This window comes from Mangifera indica, chromosome 4 (genome assembly GCF_011075055.1).
Source record: "Mangifera indica cultivar Alphonso chromosome 4, CATAS_Mindica_2.1, whole genome shotgun sequence".
Lineage (NCBI taxonomy): Eukaryota > Viridiplantae > Streptophyta > Magnoliopsida > Sapindales > Anacardiaceae > Mangifera > Mangifera indica.
In genome coordinates this window covers 2,512,333-2,535,337 of record NC_058140.1, presented here as the reverse complement: position 1 = coordinate 2,535,337, position 23,005 = coordinate 2,512,333, and the positions used below count along the sequence as shown (strand labels likewise).

The 23,005-nt window shown below is 32.1% G+C and overlaps 5 protein-coding genes across 7 annotated transcripts; 2 read left to right on the top strand and 3 right to left on the bottom strand.

Annotated features, from left to right (window-relative positions):
• Positions 1-704: 704 nt before the first annotated feature.
• Positions 705-3,000, top strand: LOC123213609 (protein C2-DOMAIN ABA-RELATED 10-like). Its single transcript, XM_044633086.1, has 3 exons — positions 705-862; positions 1,804-1,899; positions 2,710-3,000. The coding sequence occupies exons 1-3, from the start codon at positions 740-742 to the stop codon at positions 2,980-2,982; spliced, it is 492 nt and encodes a 163-aa protein (XP_044489021.1). The 5' UTR covers positions 705-739; the 3' UTR covers positions 2,983-3,000.
• A 1,068-nt stretch (positions 3,001-4,068) lies between these two features.
• On the top strand, positions 4,069-7,007 carry LOC123213608 (phosphomannomutase/phosphoglucomutase). The gene is made up of 7 exons (XM_044633085.1): positions 4,069-4,792; positions 4,879-5,142; positions 5,277-5,793; positions 5,904-6,103; positions 6,201-6,313; positions 6,512-6,652; positions 6,746-7,007. Exons 1-7 carry the CDS (start codon positions 4,259-4,261, stop codon positions 6,816-6,818), a joined length of 1,842 nt encoding a protein of 613 aa, XP_044489020.1. The 5' UTR covers positions 4,069-4,258; the 3' UTR covers positions 6,819-7,007.
• On the bottom strand, positions 6,082-12,529 carry LOC123213607. Of its 3 annotated transcripts, none has more exons than XM_044633084.1 (7): positions 12,408-12,529; positions 11,456-11,727; positions 10,721-11,372; positions 10,360-10,559; positions 9,498-9,742; positions 7,188-9,082; positions 6,082-6,332 (listed from the first exon to the last, which is right to left on the bottom strand). In XM_044633084.1, the coding sequence occupies exons 2-6, from the start codon at positions 11,725-11,727 to the stop codon at positions 7,401-7,403; spliced, it is 3,051 nt and encodes a 1,016-aa protein (XP_044489019.1). In that variant the 5' UTR covers positions 12,408-12,529; the 3' UTR covers positions 6,082-6,332; positions 7,188-7,400. The 3 variants fall into 3 exon arrangements, with proteins under 3 accessions (XP_044489019.1, XP_044489016.1, XP_044489017.1); XM_044633081.1 differs by lacking the exon at positions 12,408-12,529 and adding an exon at positions 11,836-12,169; XM_044633082.1 differs by lacking the exons at positions 6,082-6,332; positions 12,408-12,529 and adding an exon at positions 11,836-12,169 and having other exon boundaries at positions 7,046-9,082.
• A 3,113-nt stretch (positions 12,530-15,642) lies between these two features.
• LOC123214961 (MLP-like protein 28) lies at positions 15,643-16,415 on the bottom strand. Its single transcript, XM_044634987.1, has 2 exons — positions 16,201-16,415; positions 15,643-16,115 (listed from the first exon to the last, which is right to left on the bottom strand). Exons 1-2 carry the CDS (start codon positions 16,385-16,387, stop codon positions 15,829-15,831), a joined length of 474 nt encoding a protein of 157 aa, XP_044490922.1. The 5' UTR covers positions 16,388-16,415; the 3' UTR covers positions 15,643-15,828.
• A 3,348-nt stretch (positions 16,416-19,763) lies between these two features.
• Positions 19,764-20,617, bottom strand: LOC123214984 (MLP-like protein 43). The gene is made up of 2 exons (XM_044635010.1): positions 20,287-20,617; positions 19,764-20,218 (listed from the first exon to the last, which is right to left on the bottom strand). Exons 1-2 carry the CDS (start codon positions 20,507-20,509, stop codon positions 19,929-19,931), a joined length of 513 nt encoding a protein of 170 aa, XP_044490945.1. The 5' UTR covers positions 20,510-20,617; the 3' UTR covers positions 19,764-19,928.
• Positions 20,618-23,005: the final 2,388 nt, after the last annotated feature.

Below are 23,005 nucleotides of genomic sequence, written 5' to 3'. Positions count from 1 at the left end.
TTACTAGTAAATTATTTTGCTTAAATGTCTTTAAATATAATTATTTTTAAATATTTTTATATTATTTGTCATATTAATTAAAAATAAATTTATTTTTATCTCAAAAAATTAATAAATAATAATTTTTCTATAATAAACTAAAGATTACTCCAGTAATATTTAAATATCTAAGGTAAATGTGGTAATCAGATTACCACCTATATTACCTGCCACGTCAGCATTGGTAATAGAAGATTACTGTAATATTTTATTACTGATAAACCAAACAAGGGAATAAAAGATAGATTACCAAAGTAAACTTAAAAACCGTCAACCAAACGCACCCTTAATGTGAACAAGTTCGCCTTATCCGAAAATTAATCAGTTGGCAAAACTCAGAAGCCAAAGAGCACCACTAGTTTGAAATCTATGTTTCATTTTTGCTAATAAAAAACAATAGGCTCAGCTGCAAACTCGTTGGATCACAAAGCTAAAAGTATGTATTGGCACTGTAATTTTTTTTTTTTTAATGAGCTTTTATCTTGATGAATTTTCAGATTTCTGATATCTTGGAAGCAAATCAAATCAGGGAAAATTTTCATTTAGAAATAAAACTTCCTCAGGTTCAACATTGGTATAAGATTTTTTAAATTTTCTATGATTGGGAATCAAGCTTTGCATGTAAAACTTACATATTTGTCTGCATTTGTTAATTTTTCAGTGGCTTTTTTCGGAGCCTGTAATTATCCGCGGCTGAAGAATGTCTCGTTCAATTGAAAGTATGCTAGGCCTTCTCAAAATTCGAGTTAAGAGAGGCATTGATCTTGTCGTAAGTGATGCGTTTAGCAGTGATCCTTATGTTGTAATCACTCAGGGCAAACAGGTATGTTGTTTTATTAATAATACTTCATATACAAATAGTATTAACATATTAGATTAAGTCATTTAACACAATCGATATTGTTGTATTGACATGTTAGATTAAGTCATCTAACATAACTTTGTTTATACTCGATAATATTTTACCGTTGTTACACGTAATACTACTTTTTCGGCCAGATGACTAATTTTCAGCTAGGGTTTGATGAAAAGAAATATTTTCGTTCTTTAAGTTTAAAAAAAAATCAATTTTCCATTCATATGTTAATTTTTTTAAAAATAAAATTACTGAAAAGATTAAAGAAAACTCTCAAACCAAATAACAAGTTAATCCCAAATTTATATTAAATAATTTTATACTTTAATTTATATTGATTTCAATTAATAATAAAAAAAATTATAAATACAAATATAGATAAAGATGTCAATGATGTATAATAACATGTTTGAAGTAAATTGTAATTTTTAAAAATATTATAAATGTTAATGAAATCTTAAGGGTTTCAAATTGATACGCATAAATAAAAGTTGTAAATGTTATATTAAAAATTATTTAAAACTCTATTATATTTTCAAAATATATGGGTGAATATGATAATTTTTTAAATAAGATAGGAAAAATATTTATTTACCCTTAATAGGTTTTTTTTTATTTTTAAATATTGATATCCTACAATACAGTTCTATTATAATATTTAAGAAAAAACATAAATACTCTTTAGTTGTTAGTTAAAATTAACAATTGATTTTGATAGATAGGTAGAAAATTGGTTTTTTCAAACTTAACTGATGAAAATTGTTTTCATCAAACCTTGGGTGGGCAATAGTCATTTGGCCAACTTGTTTTTATTCATCTTTACATTCAAAACTAATGTAAAGTTTGCATAAATGACCTGCTTGAAGATGTTCACTATGTTCCATTTTATACTTGAATTTTGCTTGCAGAAATTGAAGACCACAGTGGTGAAAAATAACTGCAATCCTGTATGGAATGAGGACTTGACGCTTCCAATTAGAGATCCTAATATTCCAGTTCTTTTGGTAAGCAACTCATTTTTTATTCCCCAAAATCGAGCCTGAATTTTAACAATAAAATTATCAATATATATTTTTACGTATACAATTAGATATATAATTGATTTGTTATTATGTGATAAAATAATTTTGATTTAAAGATAAAATAACATTTAATTACAAGATGATATATTATTTATGTATCTAATTGTATACTCAAAAATATTTATGGATAGTAAGAGTATGTATAATTTAGTTCAAATTGTAAAATTGAATTGAACTACTTAAAATTTATGGTTTGAGTTGGTTTGGTTTAGGTTAATAAATTTTTGAAAAATAGTTTCAGTTTGAGTTGTGGCTTTAGTGATCTTTAAATTGAACCAAACCATAAACCGTGTATATATATATATATATACTAGGTTTATAGTTTGGTTCAATAAGCCAATATATATATAGTAGAAGTTTTCAATAAACAATTAGGTACATAACTTTTTATTTTTATTTTATAGTCTTCTTTACATGTAGATTGTATATATATTTCATATATATTTTTTGTTTTAAGAAAACTATAATTCAATTAATTTTATTAAATAATATATATTTAAAAGTGAATTATTTTAACATATTCAAATTGTAATCCAAATTGAATCAAAACATATTTTTTCAGTTTGGTATGCTTTGGTTTGAAATAAAAAATGGTTTGGTTTGGTTTAAAAAAATTTTAAACCGCTTTTCTAATTTGGTATGAAAAAACTCTCAAATTGGACCGTGCATGTCCCTAACGGAGAGCATTGCTCGAATTCTAATCTTATTCAACCTTTCAATATTTTCATGCAGACTGTGTATGACAAAGACACATTTAGTGTGGATGACGAAATGGGAGAAGCAAATATAGACATCAGGCCATATATGGAGTGCATAAAATTGAAGTTGGAAAATATTCCCAATGGCTGTGCAATAAAGAAGGTGCAGCCTACAAAGGAAAACTGCCTTCTCAACGAGAGCGGCATCATCTGGAACAATGGCAAAATAACTCAAGATATGTCCCTCAAACTGAGAAATGTAGCCAGTGGTATTGTGGAGATCCGACTTGAGTGGCTTGATATATAAGAGTTAAACAAAACTATGTATACAAACAAACCTTACTAATTTATCTATATAAACTGAGGTAATAACTTATGAGTGGGTAACGTTATTATTTTCTTTTTTTTTTAACTTAAAAATCATTTAATCAAATATTATCATATCAGAGTACTTATATAAATTTATATAATTTATTTGTATATATAATATTACTCACTAGGGTTTCATTAAGAATGCTCAAAACTTGATCATAATGAACGAGGTTGTCGCATCTGCATGCATGTGTGGCCTAAATTATGTGCCTTTTGAGTGATAACACTGTTCATTAATTGGCCAGTTTTCTTGTAACGAGAACCAATACTTCAGTATCTTTATATTATCTTTGTCAGAAAAAATAAAAAAAAAGACTTCCAAGTTAAGATTGGTATTGAATATATGATTTTAATTAATAATAGATTTAAATCGAATTAAATTTAAGTATAAACTTGAATCCATAATAGTTAATTAGAGTTCAAACTTGTTTGAACTAATCGGAGATATTAAGATAGTTATTAATAAGATAAATAATATCATCGAAAATTGATGAACAATTGATGCAATTTGTTGCATCAGCAACGAATCTGAAGCTGCAATTCCCTTTTAAAACAAAATACTAAAATGGAAAAGAAAAATGGAAGGACATAGTTAAACATTATGGCCTTTCAAATGAAAATTGTATTTGTATATGGTTACAATCTTTGGATACATTTTGTGTAAGAGTAATACTATATGTATAAATAAATTGTATAAATTTATTTGTACAAACTAATATAATAACATTTGAATAGGTGATTATATGAATAAGTTTGCTGCAAAATTTCAAGGCCACAGAAATTTCTTCCCATAAATTATCGTCTTCAGGAAAGCCAAGCATGTTACAGGAAGTCATAACAGTCAATTTAAATTTTTTCTTCAGGATTTCAGAATATCTGCTCTTTGATACTTTCATTTAGAGAATTCTACTCATGCACGTTTTCTACAGAGAATACAGAAACCTCCAAGAATATACCATCGCTCTCCTTGCATATATCATGAGACAGGAACTAAAAGATCGATCTAATGCAAGGCTTGAATAAAACAAGAAAAAAATCTGAGATTTTGGAAGCTCACTTACACATATTTTCCTTCGCCCGGATAGGTGTTGTTATTGTAAGGTCATGGTTTATTTGGCTAATCTTATCTCCTCTAATTTGGCTCTTGTAAAAATACCCCCTTCAAATACTTCCAAGCATGACAATTAAGAGCTCCAACTTGAACAAAAACAATGGCTATGACTGCAAGTTCGAAGATATACTTGCAAAACAATGCTCCAATAACAAGCCTCTCTTCAACTACAGGAAGAATACCATTTCAAACTAGTGTTAAATTTCCATTTATATTGTCTCCGAGTAAAAAACTGTGCGTAAAATCTTCAACTGTGACTAAGTATAATGAAGTTGTGGATGAGGAGATGGATAGAATTAGAAGGCTCCAAAACGGGTCTGATGTTCGTGGGGTTGCCTTGGAAGGTGAAAAAGGCAGAATGGTTGACCTTACACCACCGGCAGTGGAGGCGATTGCAGAGAGCTTCGGTGGGTGGGTAAAAAGTAAATTGGAGAAGGAACAGGGAGGGCCTGTTGAGGAGGTTAAAGTGTCGCTTGGTAAAGACCCTCGAATTTCTTGTGCTTCTTTGACTGTAGCAGTTTTTGCAGGCCTTTCTCGAGCTGGTTGCTTAGTTTTCGACATGGGACTTGCCACTACTCCTGCTTGTTTCATGAGTACTTTGTTGCCTCCTTTTGCTTACGATGCTTCTATAATGGTAGATTTCTGTATGGCATATCAAGCTGTCTGTATACTCATTCCAACTGAAACTATCTCAATACTGATATAGAAGTTCTTTTTCAGATGACTGCTTCTCACTTACCCTACACTCGAAATGGTTTAAAGTTTTTTACTAAGAGAGGGGGGCTAACCTCGCTGGAGGTGGAGGAAATATGTGACAAAGCTGCCCAGAAATACGCCAATAGGCCTGCTAAAGTGTCTACTTTGCTGACAACTCCTCCGACAAGAGTTGATTTCATGAGCACCTATGCAAAGCACCTAAGAGATATCATCAAACAAAGAGTTAACCATCCTCTGCACTATGACACTCCACTCAAAGGCTTTCAGGTTTGCTTCTTAATTGCTTGTTTTCAATGTTCTATTTCTAGTAGTTCTTATGAAAAAAGAATAGTACCATATATGCTCCACTTGTCTATCATATTCAATGTAAAATTCTGATTCTGATGCACCTAAAATGACAGATAATTGTCAATGCTGGAAATGGATCAGGAGGGTTTTTCACCTGGGATGTTTTAGACAAGCTTGGTGCAGACACTTTTGGCTCTCTGCATCTGAACCCAGATGGGATGTTCCCCAACCACATTCCCAATCCTGGGGACAAAACTGCAATGGCTCTTACCAGAGCTGCTGTGCTAGAAAACAAGGCTGATCTCGGGATTGTTTTTGACACCGATGTCGACCGCAGTGGAGTGGTTGATAGCCAAGGCAATCCAATCAATGGTGACAGGCTCATTGCACTGATGTCTGCAATTGTGTTAAAGGAACATCCTGGTACTACCATTGTCACTGATGCCCGGACAAGCATGGCACTCACAAGATTCATCAGTGACAGAGGGGGAAACCATTGCTTGTATCGAGTTGGTTATCGAAACGTTATCGATAAGGGTGTTCATCTTAATCAGGATGGCATTGAAACTCACCTGATGATGGAAACATCAGGACACGGCGCTCTTAAAGAGAATCATTTCCTGGATGATGGTGAATCATTTGCAGTCTTCTTTTTTGACGGTGTCTGTACTTTCTGCAGGTTGAATGCAGAGTTCTGAATCACAACGGATACTGACACTGATTCTGTTTGTTTTCTACAGGAGCTTACATGGTTGTAAAAATAATTATAGAGATGGTACGCATGAAGCTTGCAGGATCAGATGAAGGGATTGGTAGTCTAATAAAAGATCTTGAAGAGCCACTAGAATCAGTTGAACTGAGGATGAACGTTATCTCTGAGCCTAGACATGCAAAGGCAAAAGGTTCTGAGGCAATTGAAGCATTCCAAAACTACATCGAGGTAGTATTAGTAATCTAATTTTCAGATAACAATTAACATTCAGTGTTGAAGACATGTTGTTTACATTTAATTATTCACTAACTCAATTTACTTGCAGGAAGGGCGGCTTCATGGATGGGAATTAGACTCATGCGGAGACTGCTGGGTTAGTGAAGGTTGCCTTGTTGACTCAAACGACTCTCCAGTGTCCATTGATGCTCACATGTACAGGTGCAAAGAAATTTTCAGCCTGAGAAAAGTTTCTCAGCATTAGACAACATCATGCTTTTATATGAACATCTAAAGAAACTCTATGTAGACTTGCTACAAGTTTGAGCGTTGGCATACAACAGAAAAATTTTCTAAGCATTAGCCTAAATTTTTTTGTTTGGTAAGTAGCATTGGCCTAAAATTGTTACATACTTTCAGGGCTAAAGTTTCACATGAAGAACATGGACAACATGGATGGATACACCTTCGACAGAGTATTCACAATCCAAATATTGCAGTAAACGTGCAATCCACAGTGCCCGGAGGCTGTCTATCTATTACAAGAGATCTTAGAGACAAGTATGCCACATTGCCAAGTTAATATCCTTATATTTCTTTCAGATGAATGTAAGTTTCAATATAATTATGTTTGTGGTTGTCCAATCTTCTCAGGTTTCTCATAGCAAGTGGAATGAACAAAGTGCTTGACATTTCTCAGATAGACAACTATGCGACTAGTAGCTAGATGCCTAGGCTAGTAAAGAAGCAATAGTTCTTCGAAAACTTATATTAGCCGATTACAATTTCCTAAAAAACAATTCGCAGTTTATTAAGATGCGAGAATGGGATGGCCTATTGTGTACGGAGAAATTGCACTATTGTCATTGACTGAAAACAAAATAATTTTTATAATGTACTTCTTTGACTGTTCAAATGTTGCCAAGGCAAAACAAATTTCATTTTAGATGCATATAAACTTGAAATTTACTGTACTATAATTAACTTGGTGATGTAATGTTAAGGCTACAAAAAATAGTGAAGAGCAAGTACATGTTGGAAGAAAATTCAACAATAGAAATGAGAAAAATTCTAACATATTGGAAGATACAAGTACCTGATATATGTGAACTACACCTAGCCAAAAAAATTGACTGCACTAGTGCGATGTTGTACTGATATTGTATGACTTGCAGATACAGCATTCATATTAGCAGCCCTCACTAGAGGCAACCCCAGCATCTGTCTGTTGTTTGTCGGACTCAGACCTTGGCATTGCCAGGGGATCACCAGCAATCTCACAACCAATTCCCCCTGTCATGGTACTGTTTCAACCAATGACAATGTCTACGTGCTCATCACTTGTTTTAACTCTTTTTGTATGGATAGGTTTGTAGTCACAATTATCATCTTCAGCACTTCTTTTCAAATTACATCTAGTTAAAGAAGGTTTACCACTCAATGGAACCTCACAAGATTCCGTTTCTTGAGCCTCATCATCAACACCGTCACTCAGCATTGATGGGTGACTCCCTGACGAGCATGAAGACATTGCTCTGTCAACTGCCTTGGCATCATGACATATATTAGAATCAATTGTTGCTTCCTGAAAATTTTCATCTAATGGGGCATCATTATTGATAGTGCAAGCATCTTCAGTGGGAGTTTCATTCACACCATGTGATTCCTCCATCTGATTGTCTTTGATACCACTCAAGGTTTTAGTCATAGCAACAACCATGTTTGACTCATTGGGCACAGACAGAGATGGAGAGGCCTGTTCAGAGAGGGAATTCGCATCTGCTTTGTCAGAGTGAACTGTTAGCTCAGCATCATCTTTGCAAGAACCACTCTGATGAGTCACATCACATTGCTTCATGCAATCTATTGTTGATGGAGGCATATTAACAGCCAGTCGCTCCTTATCCATCAGACTTTGAAGGCAATCTTTATTTGATATAACTTCTTCAAACCCATTTTGACCAACACAAGTAGTATCCTTGGATGTTGGATTAATGCTAATTGCAGCTTCTGTATCATCCTTGGAGAAGCAATCACTGGATACAATTTCATCAACAGAAGCTAATCCAGGTGGGGAAATACATATGAGTGATGGGCCAACACCTGCACTTGCACAACAAATTTCTTCTTCAGCAGTCACACCACAAACACCGCTTTCACTGCCTACCTGATGAATGAGCTCACTTCCTGAATCATTTGCAATAATAACAGGAGTATCTGGTTCATCCACAGAACCCTTCTCATTGTGAGATGATACTTCCATATTCACGCTGTGACTGTCATTGATTAATTCTTTACATCGATGCACAGAAACCACCCCTACAGCTTGTTGCTCAATTGTATCTGCAGTTTGTTTCTCAATAGTATCCACACTAGTCTGGCGGCTTCCCACATCTATTAGTGCATTTAACTGGTTCTGCACAGAGACTGCTAAAGAAATAGCGTGATCACGAATCAAAGAATCATGACGTGAACAGTTTAAGATCTCAATCAGGGCCTGGTTGTATTGAAACAAACTGATAGAAGGCATAATAGATCCTTTCTTGCGACAGACACTAATGACTTTCAACATATGTTCGCACAGGTAGCCTGTTTCCGCCCAACTACAATTGCAAATACCAAACTGTGAACCAGGGTTCCACACAACATAAACTTTATCTCTGTCATGCTGGTCTGTGACTTTTGCACATCTACCTTCAATGACAACATTGGAATCTGGAATTTTCAGTGCTTTGCGCCATGATGTTAAACCACTCACCCACTCATCTTTCCAATATCGTGCAAAATCATCCTTCCCTGAGTATTCATCCAGCCAGAAATAAGAATGTACTTTAGTACCCAACTTATCAACCAACCAATCAGCACGTTGATAAACACCATGATCCTTCTCATTCAACAACCTGAGCTTCAATTGATTGTGGTAAAACTCCATTGCTGCACTAGTCTCCTGGCTGGCAATCGGAAGAGTCTTTAGTGCAGTGATCCAAGTCCCTGTGACCAAAAGAACATATATTTGTAAATCTCTCTAAGAAATTAGAAAAAGGCTTTGACATAGAAAAAATCAATGTACTAAAGATATCGGAGTGAAGCTTAAATACTCTGAAATAAATCATAAAATTTCATCTCCTTCACCAGTGCAGATAGCTGTTACATCCTGGAGACAATTCTCAAGAACAGATCATATTTTCCACCTCAACAGAAGGAGATGTAAACATATGTATGTTTATTTTATTGCATGTAGAGATACAACATAAGTAAAATTGACATACCATTACAGTGCAAAAAAGAGATGGAACACCATTTCAATGGTCAACCAATAGTTCAGCAGTAAATGTTGTAAAGTAGAGAGAAGAAACAACAAGTTTATAGATTTAATTATAAAGGGATGATTAAAAACAAGACCCACCTATCCTGGGATACCAAACTGCCTTGAAGTAATCCATAAAATCTGATGCATCCATGAAGTCTTCCATAAATTCATCAAACGAATCCACAGTTCCATGCCCTCTACAGATGCCATCCACAGCCTGTCCAAGCCGTTTCAAAATCTCTGCACGCATCTCTGATTCTATGCATCTCTTCACTAAGTTCTTATGCCATGAAAGGCGGACCCGCCAGAAAGAAATCAATACAGAGCACTGAAAAACATCCCTGAGTAAAATGATGAAACCTCAGTTTGGCCAAAATTTTTTACTAAGAAAACAGAGACTCACAGAGGATGTTGTTGCCCCTCATCATTTAACAATAACAAACTGTCCAAGGCCAACTCTTGGTTCGCTTCAAGAACCAAGATCTTACTTGCCCAGTCTTCGAACACAATCTTACATAGTTCCAAAATCACATTGCCATAAAAAATTACAGAACAAATAGGCATTGACAAGGAAATTGAACTAATAAATATTGAGTCTAATGCAGTAGCTGTTGAGTATGAAGAAACTAAATACATGAGATATAGCATTAATACCTTACTAAACGTATATAAATAGATATAAATAACAATAAAACTATGTGCACAAATTATGACGTGTCTACTTGTGATTGGGTGTTGGTTTATTTTTTAATTTTCAACTATTAAATCACATGATGACATATCGTTGATTGTACACAAAGTTGTATACAAAAGTTGTACATATAACATTACTTTATAAATAAACATGCAGGCTTGTCTTAGATCATTGTCTAGTTATAGTCCATCACAAATTTTCTCCTGAAAACCAAAAGTAACTAGAAAACATACAACAATCTTAATTGATTTCAAAAAGACTAACCTTATTGTAGGGACATCGGCTAATGGATCATCAACTATAAACCCAGCCAGTTTCCAAGTAGGATCTTTAGTTCGAACTCTATTGTAAAGAGCCCTCATCCATCTGTACGTGTCAGCACTGGAAAATCTTGGAGCTATTACCCAGGCTACAGGAATGGCCTTGTTGTCGGAGTTGAACACGATGAGACTGTGTAAAGGATACTGCATTTAAAATTGCAGAGAGCAGCAGAATTAGCTTCTGAGGTATTTGATGGCCCTCATAGAACTGAAAGCAACAATTAACAGTATCTTTGATGGCCCTCATAGAACCGAAAACAACAGTTAACACTATCAGATCATCATCTAATGCAAAAATGACACACCTTCAATTTGTTTGTTCCAAACCTTGAATCAGAAGCCACAAGGCTGCAGTTGCCAAATCGAATCATCTGCTGCAACTGCCAATCTGTTTGAATGCCTAATGTGAAAGGATCGTAATCAGAAAAATCCTCATAGAAGAAAACATGACTCTGGTGGCTTTCAACCCACATTCTGATGCTCCTTGCATCATCTGGGTCCAGTTCATATTCAGAACGCCGGATGCTCCTCTCCTGTCTTCGAACATATCTGTGGGTCAAGAGGTCATCACGATTACAAGGACCACCCTGTTTCTCCACTGATTCATTGTGTCTCTGCATTATTGTCTCCACAGAGACCCCGACGTATAATAATGATAACACACGAAGTCGGAGATCTTCTGATATGTATGGAGCAAACATAGCACGAGTTCCAGCAGCCTTTTTGTCTTGTGGGCCATGACATGGCAATCCATTCTTATCTACATGCTTATCATCATTATATATGATAAGTGCTACAGACGGTTCAGCAATTAAACGCTTAACAATAAAGTGGCATGTGCACCCTCTCTTAGTATTAGGTCGTCCAGCGTTTTTGTTCTTTGGAACATATGTATTCCTACTGGGTCGCACAATGCCACCCTTCCTATGGTCATCAGGCCCAAATGAACACCAATACCTACAGATTCAACAAGACCACTTAAATTCACGAGACAAAGGCAACAAAGTAGTAATTCTTATGAGAAAATTTGTTGAACTTACAGAATATATTCAAGAATTCCATCGACCTTGGGCTTGTAAGATGCATTTGTTGGACGCCGTCGCCTTGCTTCAACATGAAATCTTGTTGGACAATCTTTGTTGGCAGATTCACCCCTCACAAAATCATCCACTCTAGCAAATGGGATAAGAGCAACTCTATCTAATTTGTCGCGCCAACCTTCCACCTTTGACCAAACAATATCAGCAGCAGAAAACTCTAAGGTTGGAGGACTTTGCACGGGAAGGGATAAAATTTCATCCCATCTGGCCATCTGCATGGACATTACAGATTTTAGGAAATTATTTTATTCAGAAACTGTTATATTCCATGTGTTGGGCATAGATCAATTTAAAGGAAACACAACAATCAAATTCCCAACCTTTTTGCACATACAAAGGCATTAGAATTTAGGAAACATCAAGCTGCGGCGAGTCTGCTTAACATGGAAACAAAAGGAAGAATTTTCTAGAACTACAGTTGGACCTTGTGATAGGTTCAGCTTCAATAAACTTTAATCAAGTTCAATTAAAGTTCACAGAGGAACAATAATAATTTATCCAGAGTTTTTTTAATCAAGAAATACGAGCAACTTAAAATAACCCAAAACCACTACACCATCCCAGAAAGATATACCATTTTCTTATAATTTTTACCACGATTTTCCTGCACTTTCTCACCATGCAAACAAAAATTCAACGCCAAAAAAATAATATTATCCAACAAAAAAAAAAAAAAACAGAGATGATATGAAGCTTCATAACAAAGTGGTTACGCCAAAATCAATATTAATTATAAAAAAAATATTCATCTAGATAAAATAATCAAGAATAGATTAAAAAAAAAAAAAGACAACAAGAAATACAGAGACAAAATAACATGAACCTTAAGAAAAAGTATTACCAACAGAAATTTTTAGAAAAAAAAAGGCATGAGAAACGAGTCTTTGCGAACCTGAAACGAAAGCAAAGAAGAAGAAACAGAGCTGCTTGTAATGGTGAAGAAAAGGCTCCAAGGGAGGCTTGAGAAGAAGATGGTGGCTAGTTGAGAATACTGACAATAGCCGAATTTGTGTGAACAAGCCTGAAGCGGTTGGACGAAAGAAAAGAAGGTTGCTGGTAAATCCGGCCCGACATGTTCAAGCCGGGGCCCAAAACTTTTTGGTCTCGGTTTTGGGCATTTTCCTTTAAGCTTTATTTGTGATGTTCAAACCCGATCCATTAAAATATTTAAGTTTCAAACAGAATTTGGAATTTAAATCAGACCCAAAATAAAAGATTTTATTTTATATTTCTTACTAGGGAAACTTATGCAATTCTTTTTGTATTCGCTTAATCTCTTATATAGGTGTGTGTAATTTGATTTAAACTATAAAATTAGATCAAATTATTTAAAAAATACAGTTTGATTTAGTTTGAATTGACAAATTAAAAAAAAAGTTTACGGTTCAGTTTGTGGTTTGAAAAATTTTCAAACCGAACCAAATTATAAACTATATTTTTTAAAATACATGTATAAAACCATATTTGATTGAATTTTGAGTAAAAAATTAGGTGTACCATTTGTTTTTCGTATTTATTTTATCATTTTTTAAATATATTTATTATATATGTATTTTATATTTATTTTACATTTTTATTTCATGTTATAAGTAACTATGATTCAATTATTATTTAATAATTATAATATATTTAGAAATAAATGATTTTTAATTAATTAAAGCGGTAATTCAAATCAGATTAAATCATACTTTTTCAATTTGTTTTAGTTAAGTTTGGTTTAAAAATTTTTCACACCATTTTTTAATTAAATTTGAAAAAGTTACTAAACTATACCAAACAGGGTTGTACACACCCCTAATATGTTCGACTTTTGCTCTTGCTATGTCATAGATCGTAACAGTCCAAAATATAGGACAATGTACACAAAATTCTGGGAAAATTTTCCTAGAATTTCACTCAATCAGAGTGATCGAAGCAACAAAGAAAACAGTTAAAAAAGTGCAGAAAGTGACACAAAAACTAGAAAATTATCAACAAGAATGCATAATCAAAGTCAAAAAGTTGAAATTCTCAGTGAAAATGTTACTATCAATGTGATCAAAGATGCAAATGCGATGTTTTTAATTTACGAAAGAATGATGATGGAGAAAGATAAAATGAAAAATAACCTTTACAAACAAAACATATATACGTAACTACTTTGAATATATAATTGAACATATATTCGATTTGTGTTATTATCTAATTGATTATTAATTTATTTTTAATTCAAATAACCCGATTATTTGATGATATATATCAAACTTATACTTAATGTAAGTACATATAACTTAATTATATATTTATAGATATAATCAAGATTTTCTTATTTCATATTTTAGTAGGATTAAGATGGTAAACATGCTGTCCTAAGGTCCATTGTAACTTAATTATTTACATATTATCATGTGTTTTATTGTAGCCTGATGTCCTTTTTCACTATAAAAGGCTTCACTTTTGTGGCAAACACAAAACTCAATTTTCGTGCAACAGTTCTTTACCTTCTAGTTTGACATTTGTTGTTTCTGTTTTTTAAAATTATTCAGAAGAATTTGCTGAATTCTGGGGATTGTTCTTTTGCATAGAATGAAAATCCTTTAACGACAGTGACTTTAGTTCACAACTTAAGCTATTGTTTCACGCTGATTTTTGTTGCTCTAGGTCAAATTATTTGAGTTATCCAAATCGAGGCTTGAATTCTTTGTCTAGGTTGCTACTCAAGATCGCATCTCGTAGCTCCTGCCCAAGCTCCCCCAAGCCGCTGCTCTACGTTCTTGGTTTGTTCCCGTTGTCTAGTACCTCTAGTTTGTAAGTCGTTAGTCTAGTCCCACTTTTGATTTCCAGCAAAAAATTGCCTGGAATTTCTTTGTGAACTCAAAACCTCATAATACGAAGTTTAATAAAATTATATGTACCAACTTTAAATACATAAATAAGTATACATTTGATACTTGTTATCAGATAATTAAGTGACTTTGAATTACACTAAAAAACTTATTCCCACCCAAGTTTTGGTGTATTCCAAACTCTCACTTGTAAGGTTTCAAAAACTCATAATTTTGTTACAATTCTCTGTTAGAGTTAAGAGTAAAACTATCATTTAATAAAAATAAAACAAAACTAAAGTTTTATCTCATTAATTTAAAAAACCAACAATTTTTCTTTACCCAATGTTTGAAAATTTGCATTCCCTAGGATTTTATTTTTTCTAGATAACCATTTTTTAACAATCAATCTTGGAAGGTTTGTCGTCAATGAGAGTTTAGAAATACACTAAATTTTGGATGAGAATAAGTCTTTTTAACCTTTGAATTAAGAATAAAATAATACATAATCACATGATGATGTATTATATATATATACTTAAAATTGAATACACATAATATTATTTTAAGGGGGCTTTTGGTTTGGATAATATTTTATTACCAAAATAGAAAGATTACCTTAAATATAGATTATTTAGAAGATTACTGAGTATAAATGATTACTATGTTTGATAAAATTTGGTATGTATAAATAATTATTGTGTTTGGTTAAAGGTAATAAAAGATTACTAGTAAATTATTTTACTTAAATGCCCTTGAATATAATTATTTTTAAATATATTTTATATTATTTGTCATATTAATTAAAAATAAATTTATTTTTATCTCAAAAAATTAATAAATAATAATATAATTATAATAAAATCAAGATTACCTTGGTAATCTTTAAATACCTAAGGTGAAGGTAGTAATTAGATTACTACCTATATTATCTACCACGTCAGCATTGGTAATAGAAGATTACTGTAATATTTTATTATTAACAAACCAAACAAAGGAATAAAAGATAGATTACCAAGGTAATCTTCAATAACTTGAACCAAACGTCCCCTAAGAGATTAAAGATTTTCTTAGTGAAATATCTACTCCTAAGTCTTAACAAGGACATATGGACTCTTTTTAAGCCTCTGCTACATACCCTCGTGATGACAATATAGTCATAGTATATAATGTAATAAGTGTTTAAGTTAGATTTATTTAAGTCGTTTTTCAATTGTTTTGTATGTGGCCAACTTGTTTTTGTAACTTATTTCTTCGATTATCATCTTAATCTTTCCAACTTTTCTGTTTGTCACCACAAAATCACTTAAAAACAAACACTAATGAAGGCTCTATTTGCTACATACAATTTATTATTTGAATAAAGTTTATTGAAGTAGAGCTTATGATATACATGTCACTTATTTAAAATATAAGAGTCTCCAAACATACTGAAAATGCATCTTATTTAATAGGGTCCATGTATCCATGCATGGACGATGCACTTATGTAATAGCAGATCGATTCTTATTAGTTAGTTTGCAGCTGAGGAGCCTTCGGGTTGAGGTAAACACCCACATCTTTGCAGCAATCGACAGCGAGCTGAAGCAGTGAAGTTAGGTCCTCAGCATTCACATTCACCTTCTCAAAGTCAAGAGTCAACAGCACTGAGCAGCCCTTCTCCAAAGGAGTAACTTGAATACTGCTAATGAAGCTCTTGAAGGAGTTCATGAGATATCCTTCCACCGTTTCGTACGAAACGGACATGTTGCTGTCATCCATTTTCACTTTCGCCTTCGTATACTCAGTTTTTCCGTCTGGAAATTTATGTGAATAAGTTAGTAAGGAATATTTGTGTTTATAAGCATACATGGCTTATTAATTATGATGATTAAAATTTACCAAAAACAAAGTTCCAGCAGTAAACAGAGTCATCTTTTCCCCACTGGCCTTCAATTAAATCAACACTCAGAATTTTTCCAGGGCTTGATTGTTTTATTTCGTAGGCTTTGCGGGTGTACAACTCATACACTTTGTCAGCGGGAGCCCCAATCACAACAGTGGCCTTCAGCTGTCCCCGGAGAGCCATTTTTGTACACAAGAGATGCAATTGATGATGGTGCATGAACCCACTACGGCCTTCAGGTTATATAGAAAGAAGTTTGACAACCATTGAGAACATGCCTCGTGGAAAGCTGAGAGGTCTTCACCTAAAAGTTATTCTGAAAGAGAAATCTACACCTAAAGAGTGGGTATAAGATAGGCAAGGAGGACCATCACGATTGTAAAGGTAATCATAAATTATCAAGAAGGAAAAATAAGATTCTACCTAGACAAATCGCTTTGAATAATGGAGGCCAAATAACCAAGTCCCACCGATGGTTTAGTGAAAGGACAAGTTTCTACCCTTTTCACCCATTATCTATTTACTTTACTAAATCTGTTAAGTGTTTCTAAAAAATATATGTTTTGCCCCTTTATTGAAATTATAAAACTACTACTAATACTTGATATAAATGTTAAATCACCAACTTTAAAATTTTAATTAATTTATTACTCTTAAAAATTATTAAAATTTTAATGAAAAAGTATCCCTTAACTTTTTTCGAATTTCCAAAACCTCATGAAATATTTTATAAATACTTTCAATATTTATAAAAATTACAATTTATCTCCTAAATATGAAAGTGAAAATAAAAAAAGAAGTTAGAAAAGAAAAATAAAAAGAATAAAAAAAGAAAATATAAAAAATTATATAAAATAATAATTTTATCATTTCAGGTAACGAAATTTACTGCTAGAAAGTGAAGTAGATAATAAACAAAAATTTGACTTTTTAAAATCTAAAAATTGAGAACTTGTCATTTATGTAAACCTTTGGTGGGAATCACTCTTTTGGCCAAAAATAAAGAATCATGAATTTTCCTTTAAACTTCTTTCTGGATAAATACAAAGTTATTGATTCTATCTTTATTGTCATGAGTTTGTAAGTTAATTAATATTATTAAAATAAGTCGAAAGATAATGAAGATATTGATTAAAAATCTCATATTCTATGCTAAGTTTTAATAATCATATTTAGAGTCATCCGAAATATTATAAATATTATAATTTGTAAGTCTAAATTAAGATGTAAATTTTTAACATATAAGGAAATATAAGTAAATTTTGCACAACATAGTTCACAAAGAATTTTTTTTTCAAGATTTGTTATATTTTTTTGGATGGAAAATATTTTAAAAGTTGAAATAATTCTCTATATATAGAAGCTGTCTTACTCATCTTCGTCATGATAATATTTGTTTTACATTCATTCAATAAGAATATTAATGTAAATCTATAGAAGATGAGCATATTTACTTTTTAAAGTAAAAGGGACTATGGGAATATTGATAAAGCAATTGAATCTATGGATGATGATAATTTTGGAGCAATGTTATACGTATCTATTTTTGAGTACATACATAATATGTCATTATGTGATTGAGTGTTACTCTATTTTTAATTCCAAATCGTCTACTCACTTGATAACATATATAAAGTTTATACTAATTTGTATACTCAAAATAGATACGCATAATTTTATTGATAATTGCAAGGCACATCATTCAAATTCTTTTTCCTAAATGACAATAATTTTGTAATATGACAAATTTGTTCAATTGACATGTTGTGATTGTTTATTGTCTATTATTAAGTTCCTATTATTTTGGGTTACACCAAGTCAATAGTAATGTCAAATAAGTAGTATTTTACTTAATTTTAGTAGATTTTATGCGAGTAGTTGGTGTATTTTCTAGTCTTATAAATTCAAAACATTATGCTTCAATAAGATTTTTAACCTATTCTCCAAATATTAGTTGTCTTCATAAATTAATTTATGTAATTTCTTTATTTTATAGTATCAAAGACTTGTTAATTTTTTCACTGATATTATTTATCGAATTTACCTCTTTGGAGAAAACTGAAAATTGTAAGGAGGAATTTTTGTCATGCAATATGAAGTAAATCAATGGAGGAAATAGTTCTAATACAAGTTATGGTGTTGAGAAGCTTGCAGGCACATACTACAAGTATTGGATTACGTATGAAGTCTTATCTTCAAGGTCAAGAGGAATTAGTTGTAGGTTGATACAAAGATTCTAGCTGATAATATTGACAATGTTGAACTGTAAAGGAAGTGGAAGATCAAATGTGGAAATGCTTTGCTTGCTTTGAGAACATTAATTAGCAAGAAGTTCATTGATCATGTTCACGATGTTATGTCACCACAATATGGGAAACTCTTGAGAGACTATTTTCTAAGAAGAACATAACAAAGATACAATTCTTGGAAATTAAAATTGACAATGATGATACAAGGAGGTATGTCAATCTCATAATATTTTCTACATATTAAAAACATTTGTATTAAAATTTCAGAGTAAATACAAATGAGAAGATTAGTGAAGTTTGTCTTCAACTATTTTTTATTCGTGGTTTGAAGGAGTACACACCATTTATGACTTTTATTCAAGACCTCATAATACGAAGTTTAATGAAACTATGCATACAGTGATCAAGTGATTTTGAATTACGTCGAAAGACTTATTCCCACGCAAGGTTTGGTGTATTTTCAAACTCTTACATAGAAGGTTTTAAAAACCTAAATGCCTACAATTTTATTAATTTTTTTTGTTAGGGTTAAGGATAAAATTGTTATTTAATAAAAAATAAAAAAATAAAATTTTATTTTATTTTCCTTCGTAGTTTAAAAAACTAACAATTCTTTTCCACTCAAAGTTTAAAAAATTGCATTTTCCCCTATATGGTTAATTTTTTTTTCCAAATAACCACTTTCTAGCGACCGATCTGGGAAGGTTGGTGGCCGGTGAGAGTTTAGGAATACACCAAAATTGGATGAGAATAAGTCCTTTGATATTTAAATTAAGGATCATGTAACATCTATTTACATGATAACACATCACGTGTATATTTAAAATTGAGTATACAGAACATTACTCTAAGAGGTTAGAGATTTTTGTAGTGAAATATCTACTTCTAAGTCTTAACAAGGACACATAGACTCTTTTTAGGCCTCTGCTACATGGGGATCCTCGTGACAATATTGTTATAGTATATAATGTAATAAGTACTTAAGTTAGACTAATTTAAGTCGTTTTTCAATCATTTTGTATGGGACCAACTGGTTTTTGTCAGTTATTTCTTCGTTTATCATCTTAATCTTTGCAACTTTTCTGTTTGGAACCACAAAATCACTTAAAAACAAACACTAATTAAGGCTCTATTTGCTACATACAATTTATAATTGGATTAAAGTTTGTTGAAGTAGAGCTTATAATATGCATATCACTTATTTAAAATATAAGTAGTGCTATGTATACAATTTTTATACATAATTTTGTGTATAAACAATAACGTATCATCGTGTGATTGTACAGTTAAAAATTAAAGATAAAACGTCACTGCATCACATGATAATATATGATTATGTATGCACAAAAGTTGTGCATATGGTATGATTGTTAAAATAGAAGACTCTCCAAACATACTGGAAATGCATCTTATCTAATAGCATGCATGTATCCATGCATGGCCGATGCACTTATGTAATAGCAGATCGATTCTTATTAGTTAGTTTGCAGCTGAGGGGCCATCGGGTTGAGGTAAACGCCCACATCTTTGCAGCAATCGACAACGAACTGAAGCAGTGAAGTAGGGTCCTCAACATTCACATTCACCTTCTCATAGTCAAAAGTCCACAGCACTGAGCAGCCCTTCTCCAAATTAGGAATAACTTGAATACTGATAATGAAGCTCTTGAAGGAGTTCATGAGATGTCCTTCCACCTCTTTGTGCGAAGCGGACTTGTTGATGTCATCGATTCCCACTTTCCCCTTCAGATATACAGTTTTTCCGTCTGTAAGTTTATATGAATAAGTTAGTAGGAAATATTCGTACTTATTAATAATGACGATTAAAACTTACCAAGGACACAGTTCCAGCAATAAACAGAGCCATCTTTTCCCCACTGGCCTTCAGTTAAATCAACACCCAGAATTTTTCCAGGGCTTGATTTTTTCATTTCGTAGGGTTTGCGGGTGTAAAACTCATAAACTTTGTCAGCAGGAGCCCCAATCACAACAGCATCCTTCAGCTGTCCACGGAGAGCCATTTTTGTATACAGGAGATGCAATTGATGATGGTGCATGAACCCACTACGGCCTTCAGGTTATATAGAAAGAAGTTTGAGTTGGTGAGTGTTTTCCAGTTTATTTTTTCTTGCACTACAACCATTGAGAACATGCCTTGTCGAAAGCTGAGAGGTCTTCACCTAAATGTTATTCTGAAAGAGAAACATACAACCAAAGAATGGTTATAAGATAGGCAAGGAGGACCATCACGATTATAAAGATAAATATCAAGAAGGAAAAATAAGATTCTACCAAGACAAATCACTTTGAGTAATGGAGGTCAAAGGACTCCTTCCCACCCATGGTTTAGTGAAATGACAAATTCACACCCTTTTGGTGTCACTTATTATCTGTTTATTTTAGTGAATTTGTTAAATTTTCCTTAAAAAAGACATGTTTTTCCCTTTTATTGAAATTATAAAGCTACCACTAACATTTAATATAAATATTAAATTATCAATATATCTTTACTAGTTTAAAAATTTAATTAATTTTTTATTTAGACTCCTAAAAATTATTAAAACTTTAATAAAAAACATCCCAAAACTTTTTTTGAATTTCCCAAACCTCGTGAAATGTTTTATAAACACCTCTAGTATTTATAAAAATTACAATTTATCTCTTAAATATGAAAGTGAAAATAAATAAAAAGCTAGAAAAGAAAAATAAAACGAATAAGAAAAAAAGAGAAAATAGAAAAATCTATATAAAATAATTATTTTATTATTTCACTTAACGAAATTTACTAACAAAAGTGGATAATAAATCAAAAATTGACATTTTAAAACCTAAAAATCAAGAACTTGTAAACCTTTGGTGGGAATCAATCTTTTGGCCAATAATAAAGAATCATGAATTTTCCTTTAAACTTCTTTCCGGATAAGTACGAAGTTATTGATTCTATCATTTATTGTTATAAAATTTTAAATTAATTAGTATTATTAAAATAAGCCGAAAGATAATGAAGATATTGATTAAAAATCCCATATTCTATATTAAGTTTTAATAATCATATATAGAGTCATCCGAAATATTATAATTTGCAACTCTAAATTAAGATGTAAATTTTTAACATATAAGGAAATATAAGTAAATTTTGCACAACATAGTTCACAAAGAATTTTTTTTTAGAAGATTAGTTATATTTTTTGGATGGAAAATATTTTAAAAGTTGAAATAATTCTCAATATATAGAAGCTAGCTTCCTCATCTTCGCCATGATAATATTTGTTGGGATATCAAAATTTTTGCCACAAAATAGGTTTGCCTATACAAATATTTACACTACAAAAATTTTTGCCACTAAACATTTATACTACAAAGTTTACTGAATATTGAAATTATCTTTGTTTTCAACTTTATAAACACAAACTGACCTTTTCATACTAAAAATAACATATCTTTGAAAAATCTTATAGAAAAAACATCTAAATCCAAGTTAGTGTTGATCTATACCCGCTATGTTATTTCTTTTCTTGTTTAACAATTGAAAATAAAAAAAATGTTTGCTAGATTAATGTTGTGATTTCATGTGAAATATAAATTACTATTGTTTAATTTTGTGATTTCATATTGTTATATTGTTTGATGTTGATATAATAAAGTTAGAGTATTGATTTTTAAACTTGGAATAAGTTGACGAAGATCCGGTTAAATTCTAGATCAAAAATAGTATGAAGAACTAGTTAGCAATCTCACCAACCCTAGTTGAGGTTGCCAAGGGTAGGTGATCCAGCCACCTATGCTTTTGGACATGTGAATCACAATTAGTTATCTGAGGTATTTGCTTAACGTTTTAGGTTTAGTTTAAGTCAAATATGGAAAAAACTATTTTTAAGATTTGTTATAGAGGACAATAGATTTCAAGTGATAACAATGTGATAAGATATATCGATGGGATTGAGAGACTGATCTACATTGATACTAGTATTGATTTCAAAGAATTTGTGGCAAAAATATGCTATCATCTCAGAATCGATTGAAGTTAGTCAAATATTCATGTATTTATCCTTGGTGATCCATTAGTAGGTCCAACTGAGATTGTAGACAATGATAATCTTGAGTATGTGATGGTCGTAGCAAGAAGTTTATGAGGATAAGCAAAAGTCTATGTTCCTGAGAGTCTAATTGAAGGAAGAGACAATCAACAAGTCAAAGATATTCAGGAGGAAGAAAGAAATGATCATCGACAGATGACTAGGTACAACCACAAACTTTTTAAGAGTATGGTAAGAATCATGGTGATGATGATAATGATGATGATGTGGATATAGATTATGAAGTTGAGGGTAATGAGGATAATGATGAATTTCTAAGGTTTGATGATGACATGTATTGCATCTCGAGCCAAGATGATAAAATAAGTCAAAACAATGCTTGTAATGATGAGGCTGAATGTAACACAAGACATCATCTAAGATCATCACATACTCAAGACGTCTTGCATTGTTACAGCTTGCTAGTCAAGGTGTTGTAGCATCTAAGAGCTAATCATGGATGTATGCTACTAGGAG